The 21,243-nt window shown below is 43.8% G+C and overlaps 1 protein-coding gene across 5 annotated transcripts in view; it reads left to right on the plus strand.

The window, feature by feature from the left end:
• Positions 1-21,009, plus strand: part of cadpsb (Ca2+-dependent activator protein for secretion b) — a gene marked incomplete at its 5' end in the record, with an annotated part of 55,758 nt that extends 34,749 nt beyond the window's left edge. Inside the window, 17 exons of one of the 5 annotated variants that reach the window (XM_080000620.1) lie at positions 2,081-2,217; positions 2,336-2,523; positions 3,123-3,224; positions 3,365-3,428; positions 3,530-3,653; positions 5,813-5,881; positions 8,973-9,079; positions 11,703-11,859; positions 12,018-12,159; positions 14,460-14,615; positions 15,085-15,232; positions 15,352-15,426; positions 15,530-15,613; positions 15,721-15,753; positions 16,015-16,122; positions 19,293-19,397; positions 20,815-21,009. In XM_080000620.1, coding sequence (XP_079856746.1) covers positions 2,081-2,217; positions 2,336-2,523; positions 3,123-3,224; positions 3,365-3,428; positions 3,530-3,653; positions 5,813-5,881; positions 8,973-9,079; positions 11,703-11,859; positions 12,018-12,159; positions 14,460-14,615; positions 15,085-15,232; positions 15,352-15,426; positions 15,530-15,613; positions 15,721-15,753; positions 16,015-16,122; positions 19,293-19,397; positions 20,815-20,991 — 1,976 coding nt within the window. In that variant the 3' untranslated portion in view covers positions 20,992-21,009. Of the gene's footprint in view, positions 1-2,080; positions 2,218-2,335; positions 2,524-3,122; positions 3,225-3,364; positions 3,429-3,529; positions 3,684-5,812; positions 5,882-8,972; positions 9,080-11,702; positions 11,860-12,017; positions 12,160-12,887; positions 13,050-14,459; positions 14,616-15,084; positions 15,233-15,351; positions 15,427-15,529; positions 15,614-15,720; positions 15,754-16,014; positions 16,123-19,292; positions 19,398-20,814 lie in introns of all 5 variants that reach the window. The other 4 variants (XM_080000619.1, XM_080000621.1, XM_080000622.1 and 1 more) reach the window with 4 other exon arrangements.
• Between the last annotated feature and the right edge of the window lie 234 nt (positions 21,010-21,243).

Genomic DNA, 21,243 nt, shown 5'->3' on the forward strand with positions numbered 1-21,243 from the left:
ATGTGAGGTCACACTGTTCTACAGCATGTGATAATATGTCAGTGTATGCAAACCTAACGATGTATTCACTTTGGTAATCCAGCTCTTTTATTTATCTTGATGTTTTACGAGGACGAAGGCGTTACCCGCTCTCGAGATAGTGACCATGTCGCCCTAGCCGTAGGTTCATTCTTCTGTTTCGAAGCAAAGTGCGAGGACATAGCTCATTCACCTCCTTGTCATAGACCAAACCTCCGACACACCTCCTCCTCCTCCACTCTTTGGATGCTCTGCCACCGCACCAACCTCCGACACACCGCCATCGCACCTCTGTCCCGTCGTCCCAAAGCGCATCTCTTCTCCGGCGCGGTCGAGCACCTTCTTGAGCGCCTTCTTCACTGTCCCACCAGATCCTCTCTCTCATCCTCCCGCGTCCTCACCCGGCACCGGGATCCACTTCTTCTTCCGCCATCCGCTGTATTCTCTCAGTGTGTGTAGACCCCCATGCGTTCACTCTTCTTCTCTTACCTTTTGACACCACAAACCCGGTCGTCTTGTCCTTCTTGCCTAACCAGTCTGGTTCCCCTGAAGGTCACGTCCTTTTTTAATTATTATTTAAATTTTTTTTTTATTTTTATTACGCCTCACTCTTTTACTTCTCAGATTAGCGACACTTCAGGTTTGTTTTAGGGAGGATCAGTGCATGGGTATTATGGGTAATAAAACACCTCCCTTGTTCTTTTTCGCTGACCCGGAGGCTGAGCGCCGTCAGTGCTGTGTTGACGGCTCAGCATCATTTAGTTTCCCAATCCCAAACCCAAACCCAGTCCAATCCAGTCCAGTCCAGTCCAGTCCAGTCCAGTCCAGTCCAGTCCAGTCCAACCCCGATCAGGTCTAGCCCTTCACCACCCCCACCCCCCCCACCTCTCCTACACCATCATCGCTCATCTCAGTGTCGTACGGACACGCCACCCGTCACTTTTATCTCCTTGAGTCACCATTGTCTTATTCCTCATCTCCAACAACGTTATTGAACAAAGAAAGTAGCACATGGAATCAGGGTGAATGTTGCAAATGTCAGTTATTTTATATATATATATATATATATATATATATATATATATATATATATATATATGTATATATATATATATATATATGTATATATATTTTATTTTTTTTTACTACCACTTGAGAAAGAAAGATCTTAGAAAGCTTTTTATTCAAATATTGTTTTCGTGACTCAAATGCCCTGAGAGGTTTTTATCCTTCGATTCAGTTTCTACATAATTGAGTGCTTGTTCTGTGGAACTCCCTCGGGGGGGCTTTACCTTCCAGGTTAGATGTTCAGTTTGAGTTCTTAGGCGTGAAATTGTTAAAGTTTAGTGATATAGTCCGGTCTCGGCATTAAATAAATTAAGTGAAAGGGATAACGGGATGAGACTTCCCTGAACGAATTTAAAAATTGGCGAAAGAAATTGACCACGTTCAAATAATAAGAGAGATCTGAACCGTTCCATGAAATAGGGCAGTCGATTGATGAGATGGATCAAAAAAATAAAAATAAAAAAAAAAGTCTTTTTTTTTCAGCACACGTCCTAACATTTGTCAGGAACTGAGTGACGTTGACAAATCGCGAATGGCAGAATCTATTGAATACACAAACAATAATAATAATAATTATAATAGGAAGAATGCATCAAATTCTTCCTAACCAACACTTTTCCCGAAAATATATTTTGGACTCATATCCCCTGTAAAACATCAGGGAATGTGAAAACACTATGCATGCGCATACAGTCGAGGGTCCCCCCCCCCCGCCCCCCTGCCCCTCTCCCCCCACAAAGCTTAGCCACAGATCTACAAAATTGTTCCTCCTTCAACACATCAGGTCTATTTACCCTGTATGACACAATGCAAGTTGACAATGTGAGCTGTTTTTATTTATTTTTTATTTTTATTTTTATTTGCCCTAGAAGTAGCCAGAGACCCCTCTCGTTTCTCTGTGTTGAATGAACTAGAATCGTGCTGCTTTTGCCCATGCCTCACTGATCTCCTCTCCAATGAATCATGTCCTTTTCCTGTACCGTTGGCTGGATAGACGCAGACAGAGCTCAGAAACACGGCATGGATGAGTTTATCTCCGCTAACCCATGTAGCTTTGACCACGCCTCGCTGTTTGAGATGGTGCAGCGGCTCACGTTGGACCACAGGCTCAACGACACCTTCTGCTGCCTGGTGAGTAGGCTCCGCGCCCACGCCGACCAACCGTCCGCCCAATCGGTTTTTCCCGTCGAAAGATGAGGCGGTGGCACCATCCCTGTTTCTTGTTTCCCCCTTTTTTGACGGCGTGCAGGGATGGTTCAGCCCCGGCCAGGTGTTTGTGCTGGACGAGTACTGCGCCAGGAACGGGGTCCGGGGCTGCCACAGACATCTGTGCTACCTCCGCGACCTGCTGGAGAGGGCTGACAACGGCGCCATGATCGACCCCACGCTCCTCCACTACAGCTTCGCTTTCTGCGCCTCCCACGTCCACGGGAACAGGTGGGCCCCTGTCAGATATCACAGTTTTGCTTTTATTTTTTCGAGTTTGAGCTCCCAAGCGCCGAGCGCCCAGCGCAAACAGCATCTCGTGCCATCGTATGATTTTGCATCCGTCTGTTTTTGTCCTTGTACTTTTTATTATTCTCTGTTGTTCATCATGATGCGTTTTGTTTTGTGTTGTTTTTTTTTTGTTAATCTTTGTTTCTATCATTTCCCTTTTTTCTTTTCTCTTAATCCCTTGTTGCCGTAGTCTCACTCTGTCCATATTATTCATCCTCCCATGCATCCCTTAAAGTCAGAGAGGTCAGCAATTATTGGGGGCCGCTTGTGGGATGCGAGGGTCCCTGGGCCCCAAAAGGCTCACAGAGCCCAGAACCTGGGACGGCCTCTGAAAGGGCGAGCAAATTCAAGTTTAGAAAGAGGAGGAATTCCAAAATTCCTCTCCTTCAAAGGCCTAAAAGGTGAGGACATACCATTTCTTGTCAGTGTGATACACAGCAGGGAGGAGAGTTGTTGGGTTTTTCTTTCTGCAGATGTGATGTCGAGTTTACGTGAGAGTGTGACTGGGTTCTGTAACGTGTTTGGGTCCTTGCTTTCAGGCCAGACGGGCTGAGCACGGTGAAAGTGGACGAGAAGGAGCGCTTCGAGGAAATCAAAGAGCGATTGCGCGTGATTCTGGAAAACCAGATCGTACATTTCAGGTGACGGCCGAAGCCCTTTTTTTTTTTTTTTTAATTATTATTATTATTTTTTTAATTTATTTTTTCCCTTCTCAAGTCTTCGCAAAGTTCATCTTTCCCAAACGTTGTTGACTGTTGTTGTTTTTGTACTTCCGGCGTAGATACTGTTTCCCCTTCGGCCGACCTGAGGGGGCGCTGAAGGCCACTTTATCGTTGCTCGAGAGGGTTTGTAAATAATAACACGCCTTTTTTTTTTAAAGATGGTCCACACTCACCGTTGACCCTGTGATACATTAACACACCCCCCCCCCTGTCATGGTCCGCAGGTCCTGATGAAGGATATCGTGACTCCGGTCCCACAGGAGGAGGTGAAAGGAGTCATCCGCAAATCTTTGGAACAGGCCGCTCAGCTCAACTACCAGCGGATCACGGAATATGCGAAAATCGAAGGTAAAGAGGTTTCTCACTGCAGCCCGACGTGTCCGCCCGGAGAGAATCTGCTTTTTTCTTTTCTCCTGACAACTTTCACATAAATGCACTGGTCCATTGTACTTTTAAGTTTGCAAATGCAAAATAAATGCAAACAACAGTCATGGTTTTGTGATGGTGATTTGAAATGATCATCCTCAGCGGGAATGGGAAATTTTAGCTTTTTTTTTTTAATTCTGTTTCAGCAGAATGTCCCTGATGCTGTTCATTATTCCGACGTAGCATCGTACATCCCAATGTGCATATTTACACGCGGCGATCTCCCGTAAAGTGTATTTGTGTCCATATCCAAAATGACCTCACATCCCAAATTATTTGTTGCAGGCGGCCACTCTTCTTTTTTTTTTTTTGTCTCTGAGTTGAAATAACTCTCTCCTTTGTTTCAGGCCTGCTTTAGCTCTGTGCTGTTCTGTAGGTCAAGTTGGCTTTTGTGTAGAGGTGTGTGAGTAAAAATGCATTCAAATCCAAAGCCCTGAAACCTCTCGATGTGCTGATCTCTCATTGTGCATTGATTCTGAAGGCTGTACGGTCTCCTGGCCGCTGGTGTCCTTCAGTGTGTGGACTGTATCTCCAGCTTAACTGAATGTCCTCTTCGACTCCCAGCTTCCCGTTGACGCAAAACCTCCCGTCCTTCCTGTCCAAACTTCTAAAGCTCTGACTCCACCGACCGACTGTCGCTTGCCTTGAACGATCAGCCTCCTTGTCAGCTCTGGCTTCTCTTCTCCTCGCTCCGGAGCGCTCTCTTCCTCCTCTCGGCCCCCCTGTCTGCTCTGCTCTCAACCCCTCCTTTCCCTCATCTCTCCTCCTCCTCTCTCCTCCTCTTCCTCCTCTTCCTCCTCCTCCTCCTGCTCTTCCTCCTCCTCCTCCTCCTCCTCCTCCTCTCTCCTCCTCCTCTTCTTCCTCTTCCTCCTCCTCCTCCTCCTCTTCCTCCTCTTCCTCCTCCTACTCCTCCTCTTCCTCTCTCCTCTTCCTCATCTCTCCTCCTCCTCTCTCCTCCTCTTCCTCCTCTTTCTCTTCCTCCTCTTCCTCCTCCTCTTCCTCCTCCTCCTCCTCCTGCTCTTCCTCCTCCTCCTCCTCCTACTCCTCCTACTACTCCTCCTCCTCTCTCCTCCTCCTCTTCCTCCTCTTCCTCCTCTTCCTCCTCCTCTCTCCTCCTCCTCTTCCTCCGCTTCCTCCTCCTACTCCTCCTCCTCTTCCTCTCTCCTCCTCCTCATCTCTCCTCCTCCTCTCTCCTCCTCTTCCTCTTCCTCCTCTCCCCCCTCCTCTTCCTCCTCCTCCTCTTCTCTCCTCCTCCTCCTCTCTCTTACTCCTCCTCCTCCTCTCTCCTCCTCCTCTTCCTCCTCTCCTCCTCCTCCTCCTCTTCCTGCTCCTCCTCTCTCCTCCTCCTCCTGCTCCTCCTCTTCTTCCTCCTCCTCCTCTCTCCTCCTCCTCTTCCTCCTCTTCCTACTCCTCCTCCTCCTCCTCTTCCTCCCTCCTCCTCCTCCTCCTCCTCCTCCTCTCTCCTCCTCCTCCTCCTCCTACAGCTGTTGGCTTGTTCACAGTTATTTGACCACTTGATGTGATGAGTGGCTTTCAAACCAATGCTAAGGAATGCTGGGATTGAACGAGTCCAAACCAGCATCGGCAACCTGCATGTGCTTTAATGACATTATGACAAGGTGTTTCTTTGTTGGCATGGATACATATTTAAAAGAAAAATGACATGGATAGAGCAATAACAAGGTTAATGATGTCAAAAGATATATCACAGGCCATATGCTTTTACATCCTTATGATAGCCAATCAAGCGATCTGCAAATTTACACACCGAATCTAACGATATGGTTTATGCCTTAAAAGAAATCCCTTCGGGTGCCAAAGATACTAAGGTCCTGAGCCTTACTATCTTGCCGTGTGTGGATCGAACGCCCCACCCCCCCCCCCCTTCCACCCCCCCCCCCCCCACCCCCTCCCGTCCTCACGACAATCAGGTCCAAAACGAAGCCCTAGCGAACTAGCCCTGACCTTGTTTGCGCCTCCTGCCCGCCCTGGTGGAAGCCTCCTTCTCCCATCAGCCTCCAAACCTCCAAACCTCCAGCCTCTGACCCCGCCCTCTTGCATGCCCCCATCCTCTTTTCTAGGAAAAAAGAGGGAAATGTATGAGCACCCTGTCTTCTGCTTGGCGTCACAAGTGATGGATTTAACCATCCGTGAGTACTTTCATTATCCCCCCCTCCCTCCCCCGCACCATGTCTCTTTCTCTTCTCATTTAGGCTCTTCCACCCCCCCCCCCCCCCGCCCCGCCATGCTTCGTTATATCTGTGGCTGTGTCTGTCGGAGTGAATGGGGAGAGCACCAGCGCGGACATCCAAGCGCCGCCCCCGAGCTATTCCGGGAGCGTCACCGTGCCATCTGCTTGTGATGGACGTGAATGAGAAGTCCAGTCTGTAAAGCTTCTTTCTTTTGGTTTGGATCGCCTCATTTCTTTGACTTGAATGCATTTTTACATTTGCTTACATTTTTATTCTCCTTCAGCCATCCAGTCTGATTCTGTGTCAGTGGTGTGTTGTGCTGGCCAAGGTAGGCTGTGTCACTGTCAACACCGGTAGAAGGAGAATCAATGTGCGTGAGATATACGCACAAAACACCGAAACGCGGAAGGAAGGGTCAAGTGCATGAGGAGATTTTTTCTCATCGCGTGTTTAGAAATCAACTCCGTGCGTCCTCCCGTCCTCGATTGCCGCAGATGTCGAGTGTCTTTGTTGAACCTGTTCCCCGACGTCTGAGCTTTTGTCTGTCTGTTGACAAACATCTTGTTGTCATGTTTTTAATTTTTTCGACTCTCCACAGGCTGACGTTTTTAAGTGTTTCTGTTTTTCTTTTTACTGTGTGTCCGTGACATCGCCAAAGGGTCAGATGGCGACGAACCACGACCAAACGTTTGGACATGACCCGTAGAGCTTGTTAAATCTAAACTTGTGCTCTTTATCCTCTCTCTCTCTTTCTCTGGCGGAAGTTGAGAAAGGTCAAAAGGATCAGAAGGATCCAGGTGAAGCAAACTTTAGATTGTAAAGCTTGCGGGTTAGCCGCAGTGTAGCTGTGCACGCTCACGCTCACATCGACACCTGCATGCATGAGGACAGTAGAGGAAATCATAAAAGTACATTTTGAAAATAATATACATCCATCCTAATACACATCCAGATATATTATTTTTAATTAAATAAAAGAGCAATGTTTAACTTTAGGTCCGGGGTTTCACCTTAAATTTAAAGTGATGATTCACTCCTATTTATTTATTAAAAACATGGTGATTTAAGAATGTATGTGTTTTTAAATTGCTTGCATTGATAATAGAAAAAATATTAAAACAGATTTCCATCTTCAGCTTTTCCGAGTAGCCAGAAATCTAGTCATTTGTATAAGCGAGTTAAGGACCACTTTTATATTTTATTTTTATTATCTTTTTTTAACAAACGAATGATTCATTTAATTGAACTAAAATTTAGATAGACACCACAGATATGGAATAGCAGATTTCTGGGGGGCGGGTTGTGTCTGTCTTCCCTTCTAATGGGAAAATATGGGAGGCCATTAAATATGACATGCATAGAAAAACAAAATTGACTCAACTCATCCTGCGGCGGCGTGTTTGACACCCATCTGCTTTATCTGAATCCCAATGTGGCTAATGTAGGACTTCACTTGGAGCACTCCAAATGACTCATTTGCATTTTCTTCATTTACTGTAGCCTTAAGTGCAAATTTCAACTTATCTATTATTTATACGTGTGTATGCTAAATTATTTATAGTAATAAAGCATCATAATCACTTACAAATAGCAAAGGTTATAGCCATGCATTTGCATTGAAGTCAGATAAATGAGGGTTTACTCACAAAATATTAGTATTCCTATCACGGACACAATGCAAATGGATGGAAAATGAAAGGAGTTTTTCCTCATTCATAATCATACATTGAAGTGGAATCAATGTCACTTATCATTTGGATGTTCTCTACTTTATGGAACTTAAAAGCAATAAATACATTTGAATTTGATTTATCTCATTCAGCTTGACTTGATAGGTTACATTGAACAATCTCATAACAAATTATGATAAAGTGTTGATACAGGTTTCATGGAATAAACAGGCTTCAACCATAGTTCCAAATGTCCCTCAAAAAAGAATTATAGTGAATTGTTAAATTTTATATTCAACAAAAGCCCCTTAATGATAAGCTGAATTACTATTAGAAATCCCTAAACACGCTGGAATAAACTGATTTAACTTAATTTGACATAATCTATTTTATGCTACCTTTAAATACATTTTCTAATAAAAAACATTAGAAAATATTTATTGCCATTTTACTTGACTTTTAAAAAATAAAAAAATAAAAAAATAAATGCTCATGACCAAAAATGCTCAAGGCACTGACCAATACAACTGAATCGCAATTTGAGTTATTTTTAGTTCATGTACAGTCATATATGTGCTTTTTTCATTTTAAATGAATGTATCCATGTTCATATGTACATGTTCAGGAGGTATAGCCATCATGTCATGTTTGCTGCAATGTTTAAAGAAATCTCATTTGACCATGACAAGTACATGTTGAGTACCTCATCCTGTCATCACCAATGGAATCATCAATATAATTTAAATCTCCACAACCAAGAGGCAAAAGTGTAGACTAGACGGTAAACTGTTCTTAAATTCTTACATTTTGCATTTTGCACATTTTACAAATTGCATTTAAAGTAAATTCTCTACTTCACCCATATTGCAACTAAATCAGAGAATGACGTTGTTTAGTCTCAATATGAGAATTTCTCTATAAAAACAACTGAAGAATTGCATCATTTAGTCGATTTGTGTGTCTGTTAGATGTTAGATCTTGGTTTGCTTTGTTTGTTGAGTGTAAATTAGTTGTTTCCACTCATGCCATCTCACCACACGGATCCACTCGCTTTCCACCCGCCCCCATCGCACCGTGCGTCCCTGCGATGACACGTTTCATGTTTTAGGGTTTGATAACAAAAAAAAAAAAAGGTTCATTTCAACCTGAAAGCACAGAAAAGCAAAACTGAGCATGTGTCTGTGGGTCCGTCCAGAGCCCCCCTCCCTCCCCCCCCCCCCCCCCCCCACGCGATGTTTAGACGTTATCTACATAGATAGATGAGAACATGATCTTAAATAGTCGTTATAAAGTAAAAGAATTGAGAGCGCAGCGAGCCCTGGGATGTGTCTCCTTGCGTGACTAACCACTCTGCACTCGCCTCGATCCCTTTGTCTCAGAGAACGCAGGCCGTTTAGTCACGCCTGCCAAAAAACTGGAGGAGACCATTCGGCTGGCGGAGTTAGTCATAGAGGTCCTCCAGCAGAACCAGGAACACCACGCTGAGGTGAGTGGGAAGCGGCTTCCTCCTCCTCCTCACACGCACACACGCACATAAGCACACACACACGCACACGCACATGCACACACGCACACGCACACGCACACACGCACACACACACACACACACACACACGCACAAATACACACACCACACACACACACTCTTATCTCAGCCCACCCCACAGCAAGGACTTAGCCTTTCTCAGTGTACTATAAATAAAACTGCTTTTATGTATTGGTAACCCAAAAAAAAAGGGGTCTTTCAAAGATTTAATTTCGGAAATGCGCTAATTGGAGTTGGAAGGGGCATAGCCGAGCACTTTCTTTAAAGAGGGATTTTAAATTACAAAGGAAAATGATACGCTCTATGCAGTTCCCTCATCTAATTCATAATTCATGACTAGGTGGTGCAATGTTATATAAAGCGTTGGTTGCCTTGAAAAATTGAGCAATTCTACTGAATTTAGCCCGCTGTATTATAAAGACCATACGTAAATATAGGTTAATATCGGCTATACGGCCTCTATATCACAATGTAATTTATAACACCTAATTAAAAGTATTGGATTATTAGCATGTTGGGATGTGTAGAACTACAACTCGAAGTAGAATATGCAGATAAAGCAGATTTATTGTATCTCTCTGAATATGCTTGACAGGCGGCAGTCACAAGTTCTGGAGATCAATCGGTACAGTATTATTGTTTCTCTTTCTTTTCAGTCCCCATCACAAACCCCCTGTATCGCATGTGCGCCACTATGGCAAAAGGCACCTTCTACCTTGTAGTGAGGAAGACTGCTGAGCAGCACTGTGTGGGTTTAGACACATAGCAAGGGAGAGCAGCCCGGTAAAACCGCAAAAAAAATAAAAAAGAACAACAAAAAAACAAAACAAAGACAGAATACGATTAAGCCGCTGTAGCTTGCACAACATATTGTGATCACATAGCATGTTCATTGGGTCATAAAATACTCTTCCCCCCTTTTTATCCAAGCATGCCGAACAGATAAGCTCCCAAAGTATGTCTCATGTGATCCTCCGAAATGACCTCCAACCCCACCATTTGTACCCCCCCCCCCCCTCCATCCAACGGTCCAGTTTTACAGCTCGCACTCGTTCCAACATTCTCTCCCGGCTCCTTCGTTCCATCCCTCCTTTCGCTTCCCACTCGTAGTAGTGGCAAAAGCCTCTGAACGAACCTGTCTTAAAGAAACGTTGTGTTCTGTTACATCTCCCTGTGTCTTCACTGTCCACTGTCCGAGCAGGGGAAAGAGGTATGTAGTGATGTGGAACCAGACCCCCCAAAAACCCCCCATGGCGGTTTGTGCATGTGATGCCATGTGCCCCCCCCCCCCCCCTCCCCCGCCCCCGCCCCCCCCCAGAAGTGATGCTGCTCGGGAGAAGCTAGACAGCGCAACCGCCCGCCACCCCGCCCTCCGTGTCCTCAGTGTGTGCCGTCCCTGCAACGGAGACCCCCAAAGTGCCTGTTTTTGTTCCCTCGTCCGCCTCCCCGGACGCGTCAGAATACCCCAAAGTATTATTTCCCGGGTAGCCGCCCGTCCTCGAAAAACGTGCACTCTGTTTTCTCCTTGAATGCGATGGAGAACAGCTTTGTTTGCTGCCTGTTGCTCTCTAAAGTAGAACGTTCAAGCGTGAATGTGTAAATGTTGGGAGTCGGCGGGTAAGTACGCTGGTAAGTTTTGCAGCTGTTCTGCTGGGGTGAGGCTGAGTGAGTCTGAATAAATATATTTCCGATATGAAAACAAGAGAGAAAAAACAAAAACAACCAAAAACAAAAAAAAACTTGCATGTGACAGAGCGTAAAAGACAAGCTTCTCTACACCGTGTTAGTTTTGAATCACGGCTAAATGAGCCGAGAAACGGCTGCCAGCAGAACAGCAAGCTCAGCTGTCGCGGGGGGCGGGGGCGGCGTAAAGCGAGCTGACTGGGAAAATGTTTTGCCAAACTTTATTTCCACACTTAACTAATTGGAGAGAGACGCTGTGCGCTGCAGTCTTTGAATGCGCGGCGCAGAGTGGCAAGCTGCATGAGTTACATTCACATGGAATTGGTGCGACGCTACGTCAGTGATGTGAATGATGGAGCCCTCGCCTCTCCGCTTGGGGATAAAAAGCATGAAAGGAATTCGACATGTGCATGAAAAAAAAAAAATAAAAAAAGCAGCGCTCCCTTGAATCTGCAGACGCCGCCTTGAAGAGAAACACGCACCCTTTACATCCATGTATATTGTATGTTTCTCTGTTTTTTCCACTTGTTACTTGTGCTGTGACTTTGTGCTCTGGACACTTATGGCGGCGCAGGACGAAACACCGTCTCGGATCGGAGCCGGACCCGCTCACATAGTTCTCCTTTACAACCGAGGGGGACGATCCGTGCACGTTAAAGTATATCTCTGGAAGCTAGAACCCAGAGGACGGCAAACACACGCTGAATAGTTAATGGGCTCGGCTGCGGAAACCTCCACCAGTCCCTTCTTTAAGACCGGATTTTTATTTTATTTCCCACCTTTTTTTACGTCTCTCCGCTCTTTAAAAAAAAAACAATTTTTTTTAAACGCTTTCCGCTCCCCCTGCTTCATCTTCTCTCCTCCCCCGGTGTCTCTTTAGGCCTTCGCGTGGTGGACGGACCTCATGGTGGAGCACGCGGAAAATTTCTTGGCCCTCTACGCCATCGATATGGACGCGGCCCTGGAGATCCAGTCCCCCGAAAGCTGGGACAGCTTCCCGCTCTTCCAGCTGCTCAACGATTTCCTCCGGACGGACTGTAAGCCAAACCCCCGCCGCCTCCGCTTGGCACTTGCCCTCGTCTCCTGAAGCCGCTTCACATTTCCCCCCACTCCACCCAATGACGACAGCCCTATTCTCTCCGTCTCTCCCCCCTCTTCACTCTCTGCCTCTTTGTTTTCCTTTCTCCGACTCCAGATCATCTGTGCAATGGAAAGTTCCACAAGCACCTCCAGGATCTGTACGCCCCACTGGTGGTTAGATATGTGGACCTGATGGAGTCCTCCATCGCACAGTCTATTCACAGGGGCTTTGAGCGGGAGTCTTGGGAGCCCGTAAAGTAAGGAGTCTTCCTCGTCGAGTAGCCAAGCTGCGGCGCGGCTGCAGACGCCAGAGCTTTTTATCAACACGACGCTCAGACGCTCAGATTGTAGGAGGAGAAGTTTTATTCCGCAGCGTCGGTCTGGATAAAGCCAGTTCCCGTGCTATTATTTCTTGAGATTATTTCTTCCGATTATTTCTTAAGATACCGGCCGCCTCGGTGTGACTAATTCATACACATCATATATCATCCTGTTTTCCCTCGGTCTTCATGTGATTTATCTTTTTATTTTGTTCGGTAAACTAACCCCCACGGTGTGTGTTTTGAGACGATGCCAGGGACAGAGAGTCTCCGGTTTGTTCCGTTGCTGTGAATTGCTCTTTTTTTTTTTTTTTTAAGTTGAAATACTATGTTTGTTTATTTCCCATGGCTTTGACACGGTTTATTTTTCATTCTTTTGTCGGTAGAACTAAATGATCCCTTTTGCTCAAACAAGTCAAAATACTTTTTGTTACGTTTTACGCTTTACATAACTCCAGTGTCCCTTCAAGTCGAGCCCATTTCCTCGTCTAGGTCTGTTTTCTGTGTTGACCATCGATCTCGTTCACATCGCACACTTTGTGTTCGTCTCCATCTTATTTTGTCAAATTGAGTTATTTTGATGATGAGTGTTACATGGCTTTCTGCTGCTCCCACATTACCACTGTTATGGATTCTTTTTTTCTTTTTGTCTGTCTTTTCTACAGGAGTTTAACAAGTAATCTGCCCAATGTGAATCTACCAAATGTCAACCTCCAAATTCCCAAAGTACCAAATCTGCCAGTGCCAGTAGCAGGACTATCAGTTAACCTTCCACAAATGCCTAGCTTTTCTACCCCGTCATGGATGGCTGCTATATATGACTCTGAGTGTGTATTCAACAAGTTAAAAACCTTAGAATTGTCACGCAAGTAGAGATCATCTTGGTATGGAGATGGCCATTGGTAAAATATCATTCGGGGGAATCCAAAAAAAGCCCAGATCCATTAGAAGCAAATTCTTCTCATCTAAACTCTGATTGGGTGCCCAAATTGGAACATTTAAAAGAATAAAGTGAACAGTTTTCACATTTTTCTCCAGGTCCTCAGCGTTGGCTGTGTCAAGTCATGTTCATGCCAAGAACCTCTCGGAGGTTTTAGAGTAGATGGGTTCTGTTTCTCCAATGAAAGGCTGCGTTCCTCTCATTTGTCTCAACATGCATGCTGTTGAGCTGAGGTTCACAGGCACCAACTAACCTGAGCCACGTCCATCAGAGGATTTGTTGTGGCGATTGTGCAGAATATGTCATAATACAAAACAAAACTCCAAAAACTCAAACGTATTCTGTCCAATCTGTGCCTCTGAAGTATTAGTCCATGGGACTCGGAATTGGCTACAGTGGATCTATGCACTAATTGCAATTTCCTCTACCCTAATATCATGGTCTCAGGGCCGTCTCTACCCAAAACTCTAGTTTAGTTTACGAAGAAGGGTGTTCAGCAGATGGAATTGGAGGGACTATGATGTAGAAGCAGGGCCGTCTATAGGTCTAAGTCTATTAGGTACATTGTTTGCTTCAGGCAACAATTGTCCAGTTCAACTGGCATCCGAGACCGTAGAGATCCGCCCTGATCCTGTGCCTCTCCCTTCTACCCCCACCCACACCCCCACCCTCCCTAATTCCCTGCATCCGTATCTTATTGAGCTCTCCTTGGGATCACAGCCCCTTTAGAAAGGCCTGCATGGTGTGTTTGAACAGTACTCCAGGGCCCTCGGCAGCCTGGGGAAATGGATGTCGAGAGAGGGCATAACATGGTAGCGGGGGGGGATCGCTCAGCGAAAAATAAACTGCAATTTGGAAGATCCTTTTTGCCGAAAAAAAAGGGGACGCAACTCGAACTCAATTTTAAATGCCCTCACTCCCTCTCCATTCCCCATTACTTTGTCTTGACACAGTGTTATAGGTGCTGTGTCTGCAGTGATTTACCTGCATGTACCCACTTTACTTTACAATAACCATTCTCTGTGGTATGGTTATTGATTTGTCTCAGTAGACCTGTGCCCCATCCCACCCATACACTGACTGCCCAAAAACACACCAACCCACCACAAGTGCAAGAGACATTTGGTCGGACCAGTCAGTATATGGCCAGAGTTTAAATAGGTGTGTTGAGGTGCGGAGGGCCAGCATCCTCCTCCGCACCCCCTCCCCTCCTCCACCACTCCCCCCGTCCCGCCCCCCCTGTCCGGCGGGGTGACCTGTGACCTCTGACCTCTGCCTGTGTTTGGCTTGCCGGCAGCAACGGCTCCGGGACATCGGAGGACCTGTTCTGGAAGCTGGACGCGCTCCAGACCTTCATCAGGGACCTGCACTGGCCCGAGGAGGAGTTTGCAAAGCACCTGGAGAGTCGCATCAAGCTGATGTCCAGCGACATGATCGAGAACTGCGTCAAGCGGTGGGTGGCAGTGGGGAATAAAAGAACATCAACCATAGATTACTAAAAAATGTATCTTTATTTACACGTTAGGCCACCTTCACCTCATAAGTAAGCAGCCAGTTGGTTATTATCTTAAAATAACCCCAACCCTGAAAGGGGTTATTTTGCGATAACGACCGGTTTAATGCATCCTTACTTACTAAATAAAAGAAAACATTGAAACAGGAATATTGATTTGAATTGATTTTATAACTAGTACACCTAGTTGTATATCTAGTATGCTTAGCGCATTGGCACATCATGTAGGCGGGATGATGTCAAGGACCTGAATCCAGTTGGAGAAGTGGTTGCCCGTGACAACGGTCATTGTTAACAGACGGCGGCCAAAAGTCAGAAATAACTGACTGCTGATTGGCGCTCTTGACCAATCAGAGTGGATGTTACCCCAGAGCCACAGCATAAAATCATGTTCTAAATTGCACTGCAGCACCAGGATGGCGTTTGAGTCCAAGCTGGCCAAGAGCAGCAGGTCCACAGACTTCCGCATCTCCCCGACAATATGCACCATGTTCAACGTGATGGTGGACGCCAAGGACCAATCAGCTAAATTATGTGCAATGGAGATGGGCCAGGAGGTACAAGCTTAAAAAAAGAAACACCAACAGTGCAACATCCCAAACCATCTCATTAATGTTTGTAAAAAAAAAAGCTGCACTAAGCTGGAATCCTGCTCAACATCGTGTCTTCTTTGCAGAAACAGTACCACTCCCAGATCGATGAGCTGATCGAGGAAAGCGTGAAGGATATGATTCAGCTTCTGGTGGCAAAGGTACGTCGGGTCGTGCGCTGATTCAGAACTCAAACTTATAAATGATGACAGTCATCACAGATATGAAGCGTTTTCATATCCCCATCCCTTCTCCGTTTCTCAGTTTGTTGTCATTCTGGAGAGCGTTTTGGCCAAGATTTCAAGGTACGACGAAGGAACTCTCTTCTCGTCCTTCCTCTCCTTCACGGTGAGCTCGACTGCCTTTTTTGTTCCAGCCCTGACTCATTTGATGCATCATATTTATTTTCTATCAATCTAACAACGCATGCCTTCTCCCCTTGATTTGTTTGACAGGTCAAAGCTGCTTCAAAGTATGTGGATGTACCTGTAAGTGGGATTAAATCAGACCTCTGCTCCCCTTCCCTGCGATTCCTGTCCTGTGTTTCTGGGGTTTCTAATAATTATTATAATAATTATATACAATAATTATACATATTATTATATTAAAATATATTATATATATATATTATATAATAATTTCTAATAATAATAAAAAACAATAATAATAATAATAATAATAATAAAAATCGTACTAGTTGATGATGCTCTTATCTTCTGATCTTCTCACTTCCTGTTCATCTTCTGCAGAAACCCGGAATGGACGTGGCGGACGGCTACGTGACCTTCGTGCGCCACTCTCAGGACATGCTGCGTGATAAGGTCAATGAGGAGGTGTATATAGAAAGGTTATTTGATGTAAGTAAAATGCCGTCTCCTCCTCAGCAGAAGGGAGGGGCTTTCCAAAATGTGGCAAAACAACAGGGCAGAAGGGGATAAGTCCCATTTTAAACCCAGGAGACGCTCCTCGTCTGTCTCTCTTCTTCCTCTCTCTCTACCTCTCCACTCGAATCCTTTGTTGCTGCCGTTATTTATTCTAGTGTGCATTGCCACGGTGCTTTTGGACCTTTGTATATGAAATCACTTCTGTTTACGATCAAAGAGTCCATAAAAGCACCCGGAGAAAAAAGGATTATCTGAAAGCAGTGCTCTCTGCAGAACTGCGTGCACACAATGCCTTGTGATACCGTATTTGTCAGCACGCTAATGTCTACATTTATTAAGACCTTGGTTCCCAAATATTTCAGGTTTCAGCTGAGAACACCATTAGACTGCCCTTAAAATTCACCATGTACATAAGAGATACATAAAGTAGATTATCGCAGTCACAATCATTACATAATCAAACTGATCACATTTTCTGGGCTGACTGCGATCACTTCCTAAAAGTTGTTACATAATACAATTCTACTTTCCCATCCAAATGTCAAGGGGATTTTAAGCAAATGTTAGAAATGTTGCAGAAAATAAATGTTGCAACATCTCAAATATCTATGTACTTATTTATGTATATATCCAACGTTCAATATTCATAGATAGCTCTACTGTAAAGGTGGACATGTATTATTACACTGTTATCACACTTTTACTACACTGTCACTACACTATTATTACACAACACTATTATTACACTATTATCACACTGTTACACTGTTATAAGCTTTTACAGAGGATTTGCATGACAACTCAAATTTTATGTGACAGTGGTGCCATTTATTAGATTGAATATTTAAAAAATCATGTATTTGGGGGTGGAGTGCGTGCACACTGCGTATCACAAGGCGAGGAGAGCACTGTCTTGTGGAAACATAATCCTACCGTGATACATTGTACAGTAATGTGTCCTCCATGTGTGAGTTGAAGTGCACGTAGCACTGTGACGTGCGTGTTCCATGCCATTCAGAAACAAACTGTGCAGCCTGTGTTTCCACAGGCGTGTGCTGGGCGTGTGTGTGTGTGTGCGTGTGCGCGCGCGTGTGTGTGTGTGTGTGTGCGCGCGTTGTGTGTGTTATTGGTGTGACAGGCTCCTCTGGAGTGCTTCGGTCTCCCTCTGGTTTCCCTGTGTGTGTCGCTGTAAATCCGAGGGATGTGAGCGTCGTATAGTTTTATGATTTGGAGCGACGTGTGATCCTGTCTTCAGTGCTTTGGTCTTTGCGGCCCGTGTGGCACATCCCTCCTGTTTATTTCTGTCTAGTCCCCAAATAGCGTCGTGGCGATGAGAATAATGAGAAAAAGAAAAAGAAAAAAAACACATACATCACAGCATTTTCTCAACATTTCTCAACAAGGCGAAGATTTCGTATTTTTTACAGCGGTTTTAAAACATCACTCATGGGTGTCTCGGATGTTTTTCCTTCCGTCTCTAATGCATCTTCCGTCCATCTGCATGCGTTTTCTAAACTCCATGTTCCATCGCCTTTGTGTCCTCTCTCTGTCTTTCAGTGAGTTTTGACCTTTTTTTTTGTATCTTCTCTCGATCTGTTTCCTCCCCCGCCCCCGATTAACAAGCATCATTCCTGCTGCCTCCTCCTCTCTTGTAAAAAAAAAAAAAAAAAAAAAAAATGTGGCACTTATCTCAAGATGTTACGTTGTTTTATCACATTGCGTTGGTTGGCATGGTTTTTAGAGTCAAATAATCTTCCTGTGTACATCTTCTAGCATGACCCTCCTCTCTCTAGTCGCTCCTCATGCGCTCTCAGGTCCGCATGCTCTGCTCTGTGGCCTGGACAGCTCAGACCGCCCTGGTCCGCACCAAATAAACTCAAACTTTAAACCAAACGAAAATCAAATCAACAAAACCGAATGAAACAAACCCAGCTGGGAAACTCCCGACACCAGTTTGGAGTCTGATGGACCTTTTATTTATTTTTTATTTTTTTAACTGTATCTTTTTTGCATTCCTGCTTCACTCACATGTTTGACTTGGAGTTCTCTTGTTTTCCCCGAAGGTTTTGGTATTGGAGGTGTTTTCTGATCACTCTTGGGTGTGCTGTTCTCTTATAACTTTGGAATCATTCTCATCCATGACTTTAACTTATTAGAACACTCCGAATGAAAAAAAAATATATATCACAAAAAAAACAACCAAAAAAAAAAATAAAGCTATAAGAAAATAGCACCGCTGCTCCCTGCCTGCGAAACCATTGACTCACTCATGTTTTTTTCTTTCGCCAGTTAAACATTTTTCCCTGGTGCACTCACTAGTTTGGCAGAGAAGCTGTGTGATATTATTCTTTTTTGAATCCCAACTTAATATCACTTCTCATTTGGGCTAAAGAATTGGCTTTAATAAGAGACATATTGTTCATTTTCTAAAAAACATAACTTCCAATATTATTCACTTTTGAGTGATGTGAGTTTGGTAGAAAGAAAATATTAAGAAATATATATATTTTTAGTCATGAATTTAGGCATTAATTAGTATTAATTTGATCTTCTTCATATTTTAATTAGATATATCCTTACATCCTTATCAGTTCTCTAAAAGAGTGAATATATCTAAAATGCTTCTTTTCACCAGCGCTGTAGTTTGTGTGTGATTTTCAAACTGTGTTAGTGTGTGTGTGTGTGTGTGTGTGTGTGTGTGTGTGTGTGTGTGTGTGTGTGTGTGTGTGTGCTTGTGTGTGTACGTGTTGGGAAAATAGTCAAATCCAATATACTATGTAATATTTCCATAAAATTTGACCGATTATCGCTAAAGCACTAAATTTAATTTAATTTGGAAATAAATCTTGCTGTGACTATCCCCCATGTGTGTCAATAATGTTTATAAATTCTGGAAAGAATTCAATTAAACACAAAATGAATTCACTGTAGGCCTCGATGCCCAGTGATTAAATGGTAAAAATAGGATTGTGCAAAATGACGTGATGCACATGGGATTGTTTTAAAATGTGTCCCAATAACCTCTCCTCCCCGCGCAGCCAAACAGATGTTTAGTTTTTGAGCCGCAGTGTGTGTTAGTTTGTCTCCTGCATGCGTGTGTGTGTGTGTTTTGCTGGAGAGCGCTGTGTTTGTGTGTGTTGCAGCAATGGTACACGGCCACCATGAACCTGCTGGGCACCTGGCTGACCGAGCGCATGGACCAGCAGCTGCACGTCTACCAGCTCAAGATCCTCATCAGGATCGCCAAGGTAACGCTGCGGCCCTCACAATGACTTCATTACAACTTAACAAATGACTTTATTTCGCTTGATCCTCATGACATCATTCCTTTGACTGTTTGTGGTGTCTTTTGCACTGCTGCCTTAATTGTAGGTTGCCATTGAAAAGGTTGTTAAAAGGTTGTTATTGAAAAGGGCCCTTGATTATTTTGAGGATTACTGAGAGAACTGGTTTCAAGACAAATCATTTGAGAGTAATAATTCAAGAGAAATAAAGATTGAACATCATTCGCTGAGATATGACCGTGATCCTTCAAGGTCCTGGTCTCAATTGTTGAAAAAAATTAAAATTGAGTACAATATTTACCTATTTTTATTAAAGACATTTTGCTTAATTGTTAGTTGTTGCTTTTTTCTTCATTATTGTTATGATTATTCATATTATTATATTTTATTGCATTAAAGTAAAGCACTTGAATGTTGTGTATGAAAGGTGTTATACAAATAATGGATATTATTATTATTTGATTATATTTTATTAATGTAAAGCACTTTGAGTTGCATAATGTGTACGAAAAGCAATATACAAATCAAATGTATTTACTATTATTATTATTATTATTATTGTTATTATTATTATTAATAATAATAATAATAATAATAATAATAATAATAATATTATTGTTATCATCGTCATTATTGGGGTGGTTAGAGTCACGCACAGTTTCGTTCCATACCATTCATTCATTCATACCATTAAGTAATTTCCCCCTGGGATTATTAAAGTATTTCTGATTCTGATTCTGATTCTGATTCCATACATCATCCCCGGCGTCATTTTTATTTTTATTTATTTATATTTGTAGATATTATTCATGTAATTTGCATGCAACATAGGTCTACCCAACCAGTGGACAACAAATTCAACCAATTAAAAAGTAGCCCAATTCTGCAGGAGAACTGTAGACCTGGCAACACTGGTCACCAGGACTCCGAAAACTCACCGTGTCACCGCATCATTGTGCCATCATGAAAACTTGGAAAATTGTAACTCATTTTAGTAGGAATGCTGATATAAAGATGAGCAACAGCACGAACTGATGCTACGTTCCATGGGAGCTCGAAAATTTGCAATTGGTATCGATACGATGTGATGATGTTTTACTCTGAAAACTGTAATTCGTACATAACATGACTAAACTGGACACCTTGTATTGCTGCCTGCAGTTATATTTATTATTATTATAATTATTATAATTATTATGATTATAATTTCTTTCATGGCAAATAATGAATTTGTATTCGTGCTGGTAACTGTAATGCTAGTTTTTTTATACCCAAGTCCCTCATTATGTTCTTCATATCTTGTGAAGTTATAAGCTATTTTTTTTTTAATGACCAAATCCCCCCCCCCCCCCTCTCTCCCTCTCTCTCTCCCCTCGTGCAGAAAAAGTACCGGGACTTCCGGCTGCAGGGCGTGCTGGACTCCACCCTGAACAGCAAGATGTACGACACCGTGCGCAACAGACTGACGCTGGAGGAGGCCACGGCCTCAGTGCGGGAGGGCGGCATGCAGGGCATCTCCATGAAGGACAGCGACGAGGAGGACGACGACGACGACTAGACCCCCCCAAAAACCCCAGAGCCCCCCCCCCCCACACACACACTTTTGACTTTAGCTTGGTAACTGATGCATGTACCAACTCTGTTACTCAGATAGCCACTCTAGGACCTCTCTGTCAGCTCGAAAATGCCTATGAAGGAACTATAAACTATAATTAAATAGTACTTATACTGAGGAAAAAAAGAAATAAACAAAATGTTCAAAAAAATTAAAACAAACCATGATCGACAGTTTAGCTGTGTCATGATAAAG

Source organism: Zeus faber, assembly GCF_960531495.2.
Source record: "Zeus faber genome assembly, chromosome: 5".
NCBI classification, from domain to species: Eukaryota; Metazoa; Chordata; class Actinopteri; order Zeiformes; family Zeidae; genus Zeus; species Zeus faber.